General features: G+C 46.1%; 1 protein-coding gene across 1 annotated transcript; it reads left to right on the forward strand.

Moving 5' to 3' along the window:
• Positions 1–3,072: 3,072 nt before the first annotated feature.
• On the forward strand, positions 3,073–7,902 carry HSBP1 (heat shock factor binding protein 1). The gene is made up of 4 exons (XM_002761210.7): positions 3,073–3,186; positions 3,741–3,807; positions 4,341–4,461; positions 6,325–7,902. Exons 1-3 carry the CDS (start codon positions 3,142–3,144, stop codon positions 4,457–4,459), a joined length of 231 nt encoding a protein of 76 aa, XP_002761256.1. The 5' UTR covers positions 3,073–3,141; the 3' UTR covers positions 4,460–4,461; positions 6,325–7,902.
• Positions 7,903–17,266: the final 9,364 nt, after the last annotated feature.

Here is a 17,266-nt window from a genome sequence, read left to right on the forward strand (position 1 = left end):
AAGTTTAAAGGTTAATCACCAGTGCCTTACACATAGTACATTAGTTTTGTTAATGGAACGATATTCAGTTAGGTTTGGTATGTCAGCCTCACAAGGTGAGTATGTCAGCCATGAGTTTAAATTAGTGAAGCTTCTGTGAAAAGCAGCTCTTTAAAAGACCTCGGTCTCCACACAGAGAAAGCATACTTAGTATCTGTTTAAGTGCAAAAAATAAATGAACAAATGATGTCTGCACTGAAAGAGTATCAAGTTTGTTTGCTGTTTATGTAAAGAAAATTTCCAATCGGTATTTTAAAAAACACAAAAACAAAAACAAAAACCCAAGTCTCTTGCCAGAAAAGAAAAGGAAAAACTCCAGAGTCTAGAACTAATTCATGTTCTTGAATTAACTCAACTCCCTTCACCACTCCTTCCCCCTCACTCACACCTTTGCCCCTCGCCCCACACCTCTCATTCTTCCCTACAAAGAGATCTTCCTTTCAGTGTAAAGATGCAAAACTTTTTTGTGATTGGCTGTTGTCAACTGGCATTTGGCTAGAGCTTTACCTGACTACTTGAAATAAACATATCTAAATGTTTTAATCCTCAGAAGACCATAAGACAGATCTGCCTAGAAACCCAGGGTGCAGGCACCCTGCTTTCTCTGCTGAGTGTGGGAGCCCCAGGGATTGGAGTCTAAAGTCAGAAGCTTGAGGCCCTATTTCACCTTGGCTAGTCACTAGTTATTTTTTGTTTGTTTGTTTGTTTGTTTTGAGACAGAATCTTGCTCTATTGCCAGGCTGGAGTGCAGTGACACAATCCCACTGCAACTTCCGGCTCACTGCAACTTCCGTTTTCTGGTTTCAAGCAATTCTCCTGCCTCAGCCTCCCGAGTAGCTGGGCCTACATGCACACTCCACCAATCCCAGCTAATTTTTTGTACTTGTAGTAGAGACGAGGTTTCACCGTGTTGGCCAGGATGGTGTCGATCTCTTGACCTCGTGATCTGTCCGCCTCGGCCTCCCAAAGTGCTGGGACTACAGGCATAAGCCACCATGCCTGGCCAGCTAATCACAAGTTTTTAAGGAGTTCTGAAGTTTTATGAATAGCTGGGCATGGTGGTTTGCACCTGTAATCGCAGCTACTCAGGGGGCTGAGGCAGGAGAATCACTTGAACCTAGAAGGCGGAGGTTGCAGTGAGCCGAGATCGTGCCACTGCACTCCAGCCTGGGCAGAAATGCTGTTCAACATGCTACAATGCACAGGGCACCCCTCCACTACCGACAATAAAGAATGATTTGAGTCAAATGCCAGCATTGCGGCTGTTGAGACTCTGCTCTATGCTCAAAAAACTCAGAGAAATCTAGAATAATAGAAAAAAAGGAGAAGATGTAGAATCAGGAAGTCCTGCATCTCTTACTTCCTTAATTTGATGACCTTGTTCCAGTTTCTTTCTTAATGCCTCTACATCATTTTCTCAAAACTGTAAAATTATGATAATTATATCACAGGGTCTTCTGAGGATTAAGTTAAAACCCTCAGATATGTTTATTTCAAGTAGTCAGGTAAAGCTCTAGCCAAATACCAGTTGACAACAGCCAATTACAAAAAAACTTTTGCGTCTTTACACTGAAAGGAAGATCTCTCTGTAGGGAAAGATGAGGGGTGTGGAGTGAGGGGCAAAGGTGTGAGTGAGGGGGAAGGAGTGGTGAAGGGAGTTGAGTTTTATGCCTCAAGGCCTACCGGATTCCAGGTTTGTTAGAGACACTGGTGGGTCTGACAGGGGCATTTGAACAAGAGCAACTCCATCTCGAATAGGAGCGGGGTTAAATGAGGCTGAGACCTACTGGGCTGCATTCCCAGACAGTTAAAGCATTCTAAGTTACAGGATGAGACAGGAGGTCAGCACAAGATACAGGTCATAAAGACCTTGCTGATAAAACAGCTTGCAGTGAAGAAGCCGGGCAAAACCCACCAAAACCAAGACGGCGATGTGACCTCTGGTTCACTCCCATTGGCGCCATGACAGTTTACAAATGCCACAGCAACGTCTAGAAGTTACCCCTTGTTTCGCATATCATCAAGAAATAACCATAAAAATGAGCAATCAGCAGCCCTCAGGGCTACTCTGTCTATGGAGTAGCCATTCTTTTATTTCTTTACTTTCTTAAACTTGCTTCCACTTTACACTCGCCCTCAAATCTTTCTTGCATGAGATCCAAGAATCCGGTCTCTTGGGGTCTGGATAAGGACCCTTTCCTGTAACAGGTCTAACCCCTTACAGCCTCCCCCCAGATTAACTCAGACTGGAGCTGACCCTCATGTAGCGCAGTCCTTAAATGAGATGCGTGAAAGTTTCCGGAACATGCCAGGTCTGCAGTCAAGGATTCTCTTATTCCCTTGCCAAGGGACCCAATCCTAAATACCATCTGTGGGGTTTGAACTTGAGTTTCCAACTCAGCAGTGCCCACTTCCTTCTACACCCAAACCCACACTCTAACCCTGACGCCGGAAGCCTTCCCCACTCAACAGCAGGCATCAGGTGGCGTGAAAGCAGCCAGGTATGATGGACAGCTTCCTTCTGAATCCCCTCATACGATCCTGACGGGTAAAATGAACCCACTGGGCTAAACTTCGGACGCTGCCCACCCTCATGGGGTGGGGGTGACAGGACAGGGGCCATGGGGCTTCCTGGGGGGGGCATGTTCCTTGACTTGGGGGCAGTTACAAGGGCACAGTGGGTCTTGTTGAAGGGCAAAAGCTCAGTAAATTCGTCCTGACAGTCCAAACCAACCCAGAGCCGTCTTTCGACTGACTACAGCCTGGAAAGGAGGCCAAGACCACTCTCTACCTCCATGACTCCATCTCTGAGTGGGTCTCACTTCCCACGCCTCCAACCTCAAGCTGCGGGAGAGGCGAGCATAGAGGGAAGCGGAGCGGCTACGCAAAAGACAGCGGGGAGCGCGGGGTGGGGCCGCTCCTTGGAACAGAAGCTCGCGGCCTCGAGTCCCTTCCGGTGCGGGAGAAACTACTACTCCCATAATGCCCCGCGGTCCCGCGAGCCGCTTGTCTTGTCGCGAGAAGCAGCGGCCTGGGGCGTCTGCGCCGACAAACGGAAGTGCAGGTGACTGAGATATCACCGCCAAGCTGGGCGTCGGGGAGATGGCCGAGACTGACCCCAAGACCGTGCAGGACCTCACCTCGGTGGTAAGGGACGGCTGTGCGGGCCCGACGCCGCAGCCTTCCCGGGCGGCGCCGGGCCAGGCCCTGCCGGACAGAGGGGCGCCCACTGCGGTCGCGCGTCGCGTCTGCGGAGGCCCCGTTTCTGGAAGCGTCTCTGGCTGAGGCTCCCGGCCCCCTTGTGCCCCTGGGTGTTTTGTGCGAGACAGTCTCCCCGCGGTCGCCCCCGAGCCTGACCCCCTCCGGTATCCCCATTCACCTGCCGCGAACGCCCCCCAGGTCCCCCGCCCCTCCCCCGGGCACCCTCCCCGCCCTTCAGCTCCTCACACACCCCCGGGTGCCCCAGCCCGGCAGCAGCAACCTAGAGACCCTGAGCTTTGAGTCGCGGCGGCCTCCCCAACCCACCAGACTAATTGGACGGGTGGGAAAACGGAAGACCCGAGAAGGAAGATTCTTGCTGAAGGCGGCACAGCTGCCCAGAGGCAGAAACGGAGCTTGAAGCCGGGACCAGGGCTCCCGTCGTGATGCCAGGAGGATGTCTCAGGATCAATGTGGACCGTGTTTGTTTCGATTTTTCTTAGGTGCAGACACTGCTGCAGCAGATGCAAGATAAATTTCAGACCATGTCTGACCAGATCATTGGGAGAAATATCCTTTTTATCTGTAGTCGGCCTCCTGTGGGCCTTTGGAGGCTGTTTGACAGCGGCAGTGGGGATAAATGAGTAGTTTTCAGGCCAGCTTCAGCCAGTCACTTACAGAATTTTTTACTGAGCTTGGAGTGTACTGTTTCTGAGAAGGACTGCACCCAGGGCTCGGAGTACAGCTGAGCGAGACAGATCCCTGGCTCAAGGAGCATACGGTCCACCAATCCCTGTGGCTGGTGTGGTTGACTATGGACTGTGAACTAAGCCCTTTGTTTGTGTCCCTTTTGTGATCCTCAGCATGACCTTGTGAGTGGGTTTAGGGATTTCATCACTAGTCAAGGTCAGGACTGCAATCCGACGCTGGGTAGCCATGCCCCAGAGTTTTAGACTCTTACCTGCCAGCCTATAACAGTGTCTAAAGGAAATTGGAGGACCAGTCCCCCTAAAATCGTTGTGTTTAAGGTCGTAGTCTACAGGGACCGAAGTAAAAGGGCTCAATGAGGAGATGTTGGCACGCGTTGTCTTTAACCTCACCACTCGATGATATGAGTAGTCGCATTGATGATCTGGAGAAGAACATCGCAGACCTCATGACACAGGCTGGGGTGGAAGAGCTGGAAGGTGAAAACAAGATACCTGCCACACAAAAGAGCTGAAGGTGAGGAAGGGGGCCATTTTTTTTTTTTTTTTCTTCTTAAATGAGTAGAGAGAGAGAAACTGTAAGTACAATCTTGATGTAGTCAGACTTTCTGTAGATAGTTCCCAGCCATGATCCCAGCAAGCATCCCTGTATTCTTTATCCCCTGTGGACTTCATGTTTTGAAATTTTTCACACCAAACTCATTCTTTACACGAATTTATTTTCCCAGTTTTTATTAGTTTTTTATTTATTAATTAGTTTTTTTATTTCTGTCACTGTCAGTTAAGACCACAGGCTTAGATTAGATAACCACTGAGTTTTTATCATTCCAGCTAATAAAGGTGTTTTTATTGGCCTATAAAGCCTGTCACTGGAAGATTTTCCATTGGTTGTTTTTTTTGTTTTCGTTTTTGTTTTCAGAAATAGCTGACAAGTCACCCACATTACCACTTTATTAAATGCCCTAAATTCTGGGGACTTTCTTGGTAACTTGACATAGGTGAACTAGATTGTGGCCACATTAAGCTTTTACTCTGGAGTTCATTTAAATTTCCACTGAATAGTTCCAGATGTCAGAGGAAAGCCTGATAATTAAAAATACCAGCCAAGTGCAGTGGCTAACGCCTGTAACCTCAACACTTTGGGAGGCCGAGGCATGTGAATCACAAGATCAGGAGTTTGAGACCAGCCTACCAACATGGTGAAACCCTGTTGTTACTAAAAATACAAAAATTAGCTGGGCATGGTGGCACATGCCTGTAGTCCCAGCTACTCAGGAGGCTGAGGTAGGAGAATCGCTTGAACCTGGGAGGCGGAGGTTGCAGTGAGCCAAGATGACGCCACTGCACTCCAGCCTGGGCAACAGAGCGAGACTCTGTCTCAAAAAAACAAAAATACCACATAGCAAGATAGGTAAATGTACAGTATCACTCAGCACAGTGCATTGTAAGCCTTTTCCTCTATGAAAAATAAACTCCCATTTCTTATGTTTCATTTATAACATTCTAATTCTCTGTAAAAATGAAGGTTACTGGGGGAGGTGGAGGTTACAGTTGACGCATTGCTGCACTCCAGCCTGGCTGACAAAGTGAGACTCTGTCTCAAAAAAAAAAGGTTACTGGCTAACATAGTGAAATCCTGTCTCTACAAAAAATAAAAAATTAGCTGGGCCTGATGGTGCACACCTGTAATTCCAGCTCCTAGGGAGGCTGAGACAGGAGAATCGCTTCAACCTGGGAGATGGAGTCTGCAGTGATCATGCCATTGCACTTCAGCCTAGGCAACAAAGCAAGACTATGTTAAAAAAATAAAAGAAGGTTCCTGAGAATTTTTAGAATGCTAAGAAGAATATACAGTTTGCTGGGCCTGCTCTGGACCACATTTGAAGTTACTGTGAAATACAGATTTGGGATGTTGAAGACAGACTCTTCAATTTGCTTTTATCTTTACAATAGGTGGGGTTCATTGACTGTGTGAGTAAATCACATAACTGCTTTCTGGTTATGGTATGTCATCATCATTCTGAACCAGAGAGAATCTGGAAAAGCATCCTGCCAGTCTTAGATGCTTCTGTGGGTCTCTTTTTATATTATGTGGCAGTCAAAATTCCCATCAACCGACTGAGAATATTCCCACAAGAATTTCAGGATTGTAGACTGGCTAGGGATGGGGGTCATTCAAAGAAAAGAATGGGAGTAGGAAACTGACTGAATTTTAAAAAGTATTTCCAGTTAAATCTATTTTTGCTAAAATATTGTGCAAAGAAATAAGCTTAACACAATATGGGCATGTAAAGGGATTTTGAGTTGATAGTTCTATATGTCATTTTTATTTGTTCTCATATAATGAAAAACATGTTGATGATTTTTCTTTTTTCAACAGGTTGCTAATAATTTATACTGGAATCTGGAACACCATTTTTCCAAGCCAAGAGAAAACTGAATGGCTTTTTGCAGCTAACTACTATGTGTAGACAGGTTTTATATTATAACGTGTGCATTCTTATCACCTACTATAGAGTTAGTTTATAGAGTGATTTGCCCCCCAGTTTCTTGAACATGGTATCTTCACATGTTGGACCTTGGTCAGTTGTGCTGTTCATTATTAAACACTAAAACTTTGGCGGTTCCTGCATAAAATTGTCAAATTTTTTAGTGTATTTTTGTGAAGTCATATTTTTTTCTTGCCATTCCTTTTGTAGTAGTTGCTGTTTGGATAAAAGTTGCTGTGTAATTTTTTTCTTGGACAAATAGTAAACCCTTCTAGTCTTGGTGAAGTAAGATGTTTGTAGACTTTAGGGTTCTTTAATTCTCAGCACAAAGTGACTGTTGAGCTGACACCAAATAGTGTGTTAGCAGTGCTTTTCAGACGGCTAAAAACACCTAAAGGTGGCTTATTCAGGAACATCTGTCACTGCCCTGTTGCTAAAACTCGGAATAGAACTTAGACTGACGTCTGAGTCCCTGAGATCACATGCTGAAGTCAATGAAAAGTAACCACTGCCACTTTCCTGTGTTAGGACTTTCACAGTACAGAGAAGAACAGAATAGCTTCTGTGATGAGGCGTTTGTTAGTGTTTTGCATGAGATTCTAATACTTCAGTAGGACCCTACAATGGTTCATCTACAATGGTTACCATAAAAAAAATCTGGCAGGATTTTAAAACTCAGTCATTCCATCCTTCCTTTGAGCTACTGACTAGAAAAGAAAGAAAGAAGGAAAAGAGACCATATTAAATCCATGCTGGTTGCTTGGCTAGAGTATGATCAATGACTTGTTGTAGACTCAAGTTTTTAAGAAATACTGTTAATTACTTAAGTTGTTTCTTATCTAAATTCCTGCAGAGGAACGATGTTATTGTTGATTAAAGAAGACAGGGATGATACCTTTTAACTCCAGTTACTCAAAAACGCAGTGCCGTGAGTGCTGAGCCTCCAGCCCGATACTGATGACCTGGAAGGTGATCCGTGTGATTGTCACCACAAAGTGCATTTACATAAAAACTTGAAAAATTGAAAGACATAACTTTTTTTATATCACCAGTCTTGGTGTTTATATTGCAAATTTATAATAGTAAGAAATACTTTGTCCTATATACAGATTACATGGGGAGCGTAAAGGAGTTGGATCCTTCTTTAATAAAATGAATTCACCACTGTGGTACCCAATCACAGAACCTCCTTTGATCAGGCAGGTAGGTTGTGCTGCAGGATTGAGCCCCCAGAATGCCCCGCACACGCTCTGCAGGCCTTGACCAGACCAGCTGAAACCTGCATCTCTGCTGAATGTTCTCAAGCCTTGTAAGTGGCAAATGGAAATGATATGGCCGATTGCAGTCGTAGGAGAGTTGTGACTTAGGCAGGAGTCGACCTCTTTTAAGTAATGGAACGATTTCAAAGGCAGGCTGCCCTGACCAAAAATATCTGCCATGAATAAAGGTGCCTGAAATCCTGCTATGAAGCTTCCTTTGTGTCAAAAATCTGTTTGTTTTTCATATTGGAATGCACAAATCACATTAGAGTACCAACTGCAAACTCTGGACAGATTAAGTACAGGTAGCACAAGGCAGAACAGGAGAGGGTGTCTTGGGGGAAGTTGCCGGCTGGAAGGGGAAGCTGAGGAGCGGGAGGAGGGCTAGCCAGGACTGGCATTCCAGAATTTTCTGGAATGTGTTCTCCCACAACACTTGCCCCTGGAGATGCTCCAGGAAGGAAGGGGTTATGGTCACTGGGTTTAGGCAACATGCTAGAACCTCATGAAGAAGTTAGCACATCACAGGCTCTGAAAGTAGAGCAGAGAGCTCAGCTTTATCCCTCTTACCTGCTGGTTTATAAGGTCTCTCTTGCCCAGGCTGGAGTGCAGTGGCACAATCAAAGCTCACTAGGAGCCCAACTCCTGGGCTCAGGCAGTCCTCCCACCTTAGCCTCCCAAGTAGCTACTAGTATAGGTTCATGCCACCACACCTGGGTCTTGCTGTGTTGCCCAAGCTGGTCTGGAACTCCTAGGCTCAAGCAGTCCTCCTGCCTCAGCCTCCCAAAGTGCTGGGATTACAGGCTTAAGCCACCCCGCCTGGCCAAGGATCTTTTTTGTACCGTATGAAATATGCCTTCTCCGACTATTGTTCATTTACAGGCCAGTGAAGAGTCTCTTGAGGGCTGACAAACAGCTGAGTATGGGGGCCCTTGCACCAAGGAAAACAGCCTTATAATTAAGTGCCCTGTCTCCCAAAGCCCACGGCCCCATAGCTTCCTCATATGGCCCCCTAGTTCATCCTGCTCTCCTTTGAGCCACAGGACTTTAAAGCATTTCAATCTTATTTTCATGTCAGTTTTTTCTTTGTTTCATCACCAGTAAAGTACACCATCGTTGGACCCAATCAGGACTAACACACGCTGTTTCAGGTAACTAAGAGTTAATTTGCCCTTGTGAGTCCTGGGAATTCTAACCCCTACTTCGCACTGTTGCTGTGGGAACATGAGTCCTCCAAACAAGGAAAAGTAAGTGGAAGCCTTGGCAAACAGATACTGCGTTCCTCTTTTGTGTTGTGTTTTGCAGATCATATATCTTGAATTAGATTAAAATGGAGGAATTTGCAGGATGTGTTCTCACCTCCAGCCCTGAAGGTTAACTGGCTATGGTGAATGGTTGTTCACGGCCAGCACAATGGAAAGCACTGACAATAAACCGCGGGACTCTGCTAAGAGTTTCGTTTGCACTATTTGGCTTAATACTCAGCCTACGCTGAGTTAGGCTTTCATATGATGAGTCCCATTTAAAGAGAAGGATCCCAAGACTGGGAGTCAGGTGCCCGAGGTCACAGCTGGTAATAGATGGCCCTGGAATTGACTCACAGCCGCACACCTGCCCTGCTCACTCACACAGCTGATCCCCTGCCTCTTCGTGTGAGCTGAGAGTTCCAAATCTCAGCTGTCCAGGCTGTCTGGAAATTATCAACCCCACTCTCACTGGATCTTGAAGTTTAATTTCAAGAGGCTAATGTAGTGTTTTCAGCTAAACATGCCCTAAAATTAATAAACACACTTCATGCGAGTTTTATATTTGGAATTTATTCAGAGCTGGTGCAAAATTGTGCTCCTGGATCAGTGTCTTTTCGGTCTCCTCATGAGAACAACTACAGAAAAACACAGGTTTTCACATTGGTTTTTCATTCCTGTACCCGTCATGGTCTCCCACAAAAATTATTGCTTGAGACCCAACCTGGGGGAGAAAAACTCCCCCTCCATGACTTACTCTTAGCCTACCATCCTTTTGGATCACTGTTTTTTTGGCTGTTTTTGGTTTTTTTTGTTTTGTTTTTAAGGCAACAGAGATTTTAAAATGGACTCGTGAAGCCGTCACCTGGAGTCTTGTATTAAATTTAAGTGTCTGATTTTAGCTGCAGCTATTTGAGAACTTTTCAATGAATGACAATGAGCAGGGAGAGAGTGGATCCCTACCCAAAAATAAAAAGAGAGGAATTGTGACTGCATACTGCACTTAACCCCACGCACTAATATGGGACTAGAGTTTGTTTCAACAAGTCAGGATGGCATCATTTATTTAAAAGAAGAAGAAAAGGCCAGCCTGGGCAATATAGTGTAATCCCAGCACTTTGGGAGGCCAAGGCGGGTGGATCACGAGGTCAAGAGATCGAGACCATCCTGGTCAACATGGTGAAACCCTGTCTCTACTAAAAAATACAAAAAATCAGCTGGGCACGGTGGCACGTGCCTGTAATCCCAGCTACTCAGGAGGCTGAGGCAGGAGAATTGCCTGAACCCAGGAGGCGGAGGTTGCGGTGAGCCGAGATCGCGCCATTGCACTCCAGCCTGGGTAACAAGAGCGAAACTCTGTCTCAAAAAAAAAAAGAAAAATTCAGCTGGGTGTGGTGGCAAACCCCTGTGCTCCCAGCTACTCAGGAGGCTGAGGCGGGAGGATCACTTGAACTCAAGAGGCAGAGGTTGCAGTGAGCCGAGATCTTGCCACTGCACTCCAGCCTGGGTGACAGAGCAAGACTCTGTCTGAAAAAATAGAAAAAAAAAATCAAAGACCAAGACGCTAGATTTGTTCCACCTGGGTGCATCCAGCCGGAGAATGTCTTTCTTCTTTCCTTTTGTCCCATAAGAGTGAAGAAGGGGCCAGGCACGGTGGCTCACGCCTGTAATACCAGGAATTTGGGAGGCAGAGGCGGGCAGATCACGAGGTTAAGAGGTCGAGACCATCCTGACCAACATGGTAAAACCCTGTCTCTACTAAAAAATACAAAGTTAGCCGGGCTTGGTAGTGTGCACCTGTAGTCCCAGCTACTCGGGAGGCTGAGGCAGAAGAATCACTTGAACCGTGAGGCAGAGGTTGCAGTGAGTTGAGATTGCACCACTGCACTCCAGCCTGGTGTCAGAGCGAGACTCCATCTCAAAAAAAAAAAAAGAAAAAGACAGCCTGTGCCTTAAATGATCCTGGCATACAGGACCTGCATGATAGGGTAAGCTGTGTGGTTCTTGCTTTTTTGGTTGTCACAACTCAGGTTGGGATGCTATTTGCATCAAGAGGGTAGAACCAGAGATGCTGCTTCAACACCTTACTGTGCACAGGACAACCGTCACCCCAAAGAATGGCGCAGCCCCAAGTGTCAACAGTGCTGCAGTTGAGGCATCCCAGCTTAACCCATTCATGAGACCACCTGGGCCTAGTGTAAGGGCTCTGCTGATAGTTTCTGGACCCTCAGAGGTGGAGACATACAAGAATAAAACCAGGGTTGTAGCAGAAAGGAAATCAGAATGGCTACTGGGTAGACAACCTGCAGTGTTTGCTACAGACCTTCCAGACATAGCTTCTAGATTATAAACACTGGGAACACGGGTTAAATCCAGAATTAGCTGGCTCTCGACGTTGGTGGCACCTTAGAATCACCTGAGGAGCATTTCAAAGGCCCGAGACGACGGCACCACAGGTGCCTCTCATCTGAATTCCTGTGGGCAGGGCCAGTCAGCAACGTTGGTTTTAGACCCCAGTGTGCAGCCAAGGTCCCGAGAACCGCATTCAAGAAGGCCTGCCTACTGTGGACCGTCTGATGATGTAATTCACCAAGTTCCATGGGGTTCCAGCAAGCCTGTGTCAACCCAGCTGACACTTGCAACTTGGACAATCAGGGCTTTGGCCCGGGATACCTGGCATTCAATTCAATCCATGTGTCACGCATGCTTCAACAATTCGATTGTGTCCCAACTGTTTGAATCAAAGGATTTCCAGTTCCCTGACAGGTGATGACTTGGTAACTGGATTCAGCTTCAGGTCTGCCTGACATTTTCCCTGCTGGTCCTGTGCCAGCTACGGCACTAGGTGCTTTCACCTGTATCATCTCATTTACTGCTCAGAAGCTCTCCAAAGTTGTTGACATTATCGAAAAGTTTTCCAGCTGGAATTCATCTCCCTCTAATCAGCCTTCAAAAACTCCATTTGTAAACCATTGCTGTAGTTCTATTACCTCTTATCTTGGTCTTTACGAGTTGCTGTCAAAACCCAGTAAGTGTTTGCCCAAAGAAACTTTAAATATTCAGTATCTTAAAGGCCTTTTAGGCAGAATATCCAGTTAATTTTGATGGGCTATGAATAATCATAAGAGCCATTTCTGGAAATTTTTATAATATGGCTATTTTTTTTCTTTTTTTTGAGACAGAGTCTTGCTCTGTCACCCAGGCTGGAGTGCAGTGCAGGGTTCAAGCGATTCTTCTGCCTCAGCCTCCTGCGTAGCCGGACTACCACCACGCCCCGCTACTTTTTGTATTTTTGTTTGTTTGTTTTTTGAGACGGAGTTTCACTCTTGTTACCCAGGCTGGAGTGCAATGGCGCGATCTCGGCTCACCGCAACCTCCGCCTCCTGGGTTCAGGCAATTCTCCTGCCTCAGCCTCCTGAGTAGCTGGGATTACAGGCACGCGCCACCGTGTCCAGCTATTTGTATTTTTAGTAGAGACGGGGTTTCACCATGTTGACCAGGATGGTCTCGATCTCTTGACCTCGTGATCCACCCGCCTCGGCCTCCCAAAGTGCTGGGATTACAGGCATGAGCCACCGCGCCCGGCCTAGTTTTTGTATTTTTAATAGAGATGGGTTTCACCACATTGGCCAGGCTTAATCCTGACCTCGTGATCCACCCACCTCGGCCTCCCAAAGTGCTGGGATTACAGGTGTGAGCCACTGCACAGGGCCGGCTGTTTCTTTTAAGAATGCGTTCTCCTGAAAACATAAGACCATTTGACTTATTCTGCTCTAAAATCTTAATGAGGCAAAGGACTGGACCAAATTCTTCATGGAACAGAAGCCCAGGACCGGTAAGTCCAGGAAATGCTGCAAAACAATATCCTCAAAAGAAATCGGCCTTTCCCCTTGGTAGGCATCTCTCCTGTGGGCCAGGCTCAGATGCCCCTCAGTTAGAACCTGTGCTCACTGGGGCCATAATTAAGAATCTTAAAGGCAAAGAGTCTTTTGAAAGGCATCTGTCAAAATTATGCAGTCTTGCTTGTAGACTTTTAAAGAGGTTCATGGTTGCCGTGGGTCGGCGCTGGGTCTGTGAGCCCTCATCCCCAGGGCTGGACTTCCTATCAGAATCCTTGTCTGGGAGGTTGATTATATCAGCATCCTCAGGAGATCCCTGGAAGATTCTTTCAGTGAGCCACTCCCCTTTTCTCAAGCTCCGGCAAGTCTTAACAATGATGTGTGACCCGACTTTGTCTTCCCCATGATGGAAAACAGACCCCATAGAAACTGTGGCACAACATCTCTGGAATCGCTGACCTGGACATTGTTCCCTACCATCAGCTCTGCCAGAAATCTTGAATGTATTCAAGCTGACTCATATTCCAGAGCAATCGTGTGGACAAGATTTGCTGGTAATGCTTCTAACAAGTTGCTGTTTAGCAAGTTCAGCGCTTAAATAGTCCCTTGTATCCTAACAGTGAATCATAAACTGGTGAGAACTCTTTGAAATACTTGTAACTAAATGGAGGTCACAATTTGCTTTTATGCTGTGTTAAACACCATTGAGATGTTAAACTTTTTCTTGCTTGGGAACCAAGCTGATATTCTCTTCCGGACTTCATAACCCCTTCCCAGATGACCCTGATTCTGGTCTTAGTCCTGAAAGCTTTCATTCTTCTGCTCTCTACTGATACTTGTTTTCCATAATTGGTCTGAGGACAATGGATTTTTTTTTTTTTTTTTTGCCTCGATTTCAACAAAACGTACATGGAAGGAATATTTTATTCCTCGGACACATTTCCATCAGTGCAGTGGTTCTTTTATTATTACTATTATACTTTAAGTTCCGGGGTACATGTGCAGAGCATGCAGGTTTGTTACATATGTATACACGTGCCATAGTGATTTGCTGCACCCATCACCCCGTCATCTGCATTAGGTATTTCTCCTACCCTCCCCTAGGCCCCACCCCCCAACAGGCCCCAGTGTGTGATGTTCCCCTCTGTGTCCATGTGTTCTCATTGTTCAGCTTGCACTTATGAGTGAGAACATGTGGTGTTTGGTTTTCAACTCGCACTTACAAGTGAGAACATGTTCTTGTGTCAGTTTGCTGAGAATGATGGTTTCCAACTTCATCCATGTCCCTGCAAAGGGCGTGAACTCATCCTTTTTTATGGCTGCATAGTATTCCGTGGTGTATATGTGCTGCATTTTCTTTATCCAGTCTATCGTTCATGGGCATTTAGGTTGGTTCCAAGTCTTTGCTATTGTGAACAGTGTCACAATAAACGTATGTGTGCATGTGTCTTTACAATAGAATGATTTGTACTCTTTTGGGTGTTCCCAGTGATGGCATTAGGGCAGTAGTTCTTAAAATGTGGTCCTGAACCAGCAGCATCAGCATCCCCTGGGAACTTGCTGGAAATGCAGATCCCCAGGCCCTACCTAGCTCTGCTGAATCAGAGGCCCTGGGAGGGAGGTCCAGCAGCCTGTGTTTTAACACATCCACCAGGTGATTCTGAGAGGAAGAGAACCAGGGCCTTACGGCATCAACCAGGGCCTTGGAGTAAAGGTGTTCAACCCAGCACCCTTTGATCTAATGACTTTAGGCCATCTGTCAAAAACATGCAGTCTTGCTTATAGACTTTTAAAGAGGTTCAAAGAGGTTCACGGTTACCGTGGGTTGGCACTGGGTCTGTAAGCCCTCATCCCCGGGACTGGACTTCCTATCAGAATCCTTGTCTGGGAGGTTGATTATATCAGATGCACATTTTGCCAGCATCCTCAGGAGATACCAGGAAGATTCTTTCACTGGTCCGCTCTCATTTTCTCAGGCTCAGACAAGCCTTAACAATGATCTGTGACCAAACCAAGAAGCCCCATGGGGACTGATTAACATGCAGGTCCCAGGACCCCTTTTTGTAGCTCCTTATTCAGAATTTCTGGGACAGGGGCTGGATATTCATGTTTTTAATAAATTTTCTCATTTATTATTTTTGTATATTATTTTCCATGCATGAAAGCACTGTGTAGAGAAATGGGAGCATGTTGGGAGTCTCAGGCCTGGTTTAGTCCTAAAATAATTGAAAAAGAATTGATTCTTAATTACCCAGAACATCCAAGCTCTAGGACCAAGTGTGACCTCTTCCGCCTTCTGAACAGAGGAGTCCACCCCTAAGCCCAAGGAACTGAGTGTGAAGAGCCCTCACTCCATGAAGACTTGAATCACTTTAAATCAATTTGCCTCTTATTAAAATGTACTTCAGTAAAAAATCATTTCAATTCTTCAGCCACAAAAGGATATCCAATCATTTAAAGCTTCCTGAGTGTCTCGGTTGATTAAAAAGGTTTTAAAGAGCATAGTAAATATTTTACCAGAAGGATAAGTTATTCAATATGGAGATTATTTATTAAAAACTAGTAATTTATTAGTTCATTTATCTTTATTTTTGTGTAAGTGTATTCTTTTAATCTAGGCATACTTTTTTCTATTCCCTTAGCAGGTTAAACTGCCACTTGATAATTCTGTAATACATAAATGTATTTAAATAGAATTTAACTTGTGAAAATAACAAGATTTCACTAATAATGGGAAAGATAGCTATAAAATCAGTTTAATTTGAACTTTCCGAGAGTTTCAAGCACAGTTTTGTGCACTTAAAAAGCAATCACGTTTGCTGTTTTGAAAAAAGAACAGATTCTCATTTATCATTCAGGTCATTGATCACAAAGGAAGTAATGCATAACTTCTTTTTCTTATAGGTGGAAAGAAAAGCATGTAATGCATTAGCCCCAAATCAAGGAACTGGCTTCAAGTTCTTACAATTACATATTTTATTTCTATAATAAAAGCATTAGAATGTTTTCAGCTGTAAGCAATTACTAAAAACAGTTTAAATCATGAGGATATTGTCACCCATGAGATGCCCAGAGGGGACTGTGCTGTGGATGGGAGACTTGTCACCGCTTCTGTCGACCCTCCCTGCCTGCTGCTCTGTGGGGCCTGTGACTTTCTTCTCGGGGCCACACAGTATCTGCAAGCACTGCCTCTGTGGGCCAACCCAGCATCCTTGCCCCAAACCTTTCCTCCCTGTCCACCCTAGGCATGCCCCCTCAAAAGACTGGTGGAAGTCCTAACCCCGGTACCTGTGGATATGGCCTTATTTGGAAATAAAGAAAACCAGCCTGGGCAACATAGTGAGACTCCGTCTTGGAAAAAAAAAGTTGAAGGACACCTGGCCACCCACCGCTGCCCCTGTAGGAGGATGGGAAGGCCTGTGTGATACGGGCTTGCTGCTTCCCTTGTTGAAACCATCCTAACTCGGATACACATTTCACAGGCCCCATCCAAGGCAGGGAGGCAGGATGAGGGGGGCTTTGACTTTTCTGTCTCTCTCTCTCTCTCTCTCTCTCTCTCTCTCTCTCTCTCTCTCTCTCACCCTTCTACCTGCACCCCAACCCCCGACAGACTTTCCCGTAATCTTCCAACAGACCTGCCCTTCTATGTGTTTGGCCAAGTGCTGGTCACATGCCCACCTCACAGCCATCACTAGCAAGGGGGACCTGAATAACCTTGACTGGCTAAGGGTCAGCTGGGGGACAACCTCGTCTGCTCTGAGCCCAGGACATATTTAAAGAAGCGGAAGGAAGGCACACAGGAAACACTGGCTGCCCACCCACCCAAACAGGTCCCGGGGCTGGCCCAGCCCTGGTGGCATTTCTGAGCATGCTCCTCCACTCACTGGGCTCCAACATGACCGCATATTAATGTTCAGTGAGAAATGAAACTATGAAGGAGTTCTCTCTGCTGGCCAATCTACCCAGGAAGCTGAACTCCACCAAGAAAGCGGCTTAGAACCCATGCTCCCAAAGCAGGTGAGACACACCCACCTCCTGGGCAGGGACCAGCCACTGCATGGACCTGACTCCCAGGTAACAGGAAGCAGAGAGCCCATAGTTGCACTCCAGCTGTCTTTGCATGAGGTCCCATGGCTGACCCACCTCCTCCTGGGTGCTTTGTGTCCTTTACCAATAATGTTGATACAGTCAGACTCCAGACTAAGCTGGGCTCCAGAGCCCCCCGTGTCTCTAGGCCGCCTGTAGAAGAGAAGAGTAGAGGGCGAATGGACGGACACAGTGCTCTGCTCTAAGACAAGTCATTGGTTGTTTAGGGTCAAGACACAGAAACAGCAGGCAAGGAGGACTGTGGCTGTTGACACCAAGGGCAGACCAAGGTCATACTGAGCCCTGAAGCAGAGACTCTGCCGACCTCTCTGGGGCTCCACCATTACCCTGTGTGTGACTGTCCTGGGGCTGCCTTAACAAAGTTCCACATACCAGGAGCCTTAA

The sequence above is a fragment of the Callithrix jacchus genome, chromosome 20 (assembly GCF_049354715.1).
Source record: "Callithrix jacchus isolate 240 chromosome 20, calJac240_pri, whole genome shotgun sequence".
Taxonomy (NCBI): Eukaryota; Metazoa; Chordata; class Mammalia; order Primates; family Cebidae; genus Callithrix; species Callithrix jacchus.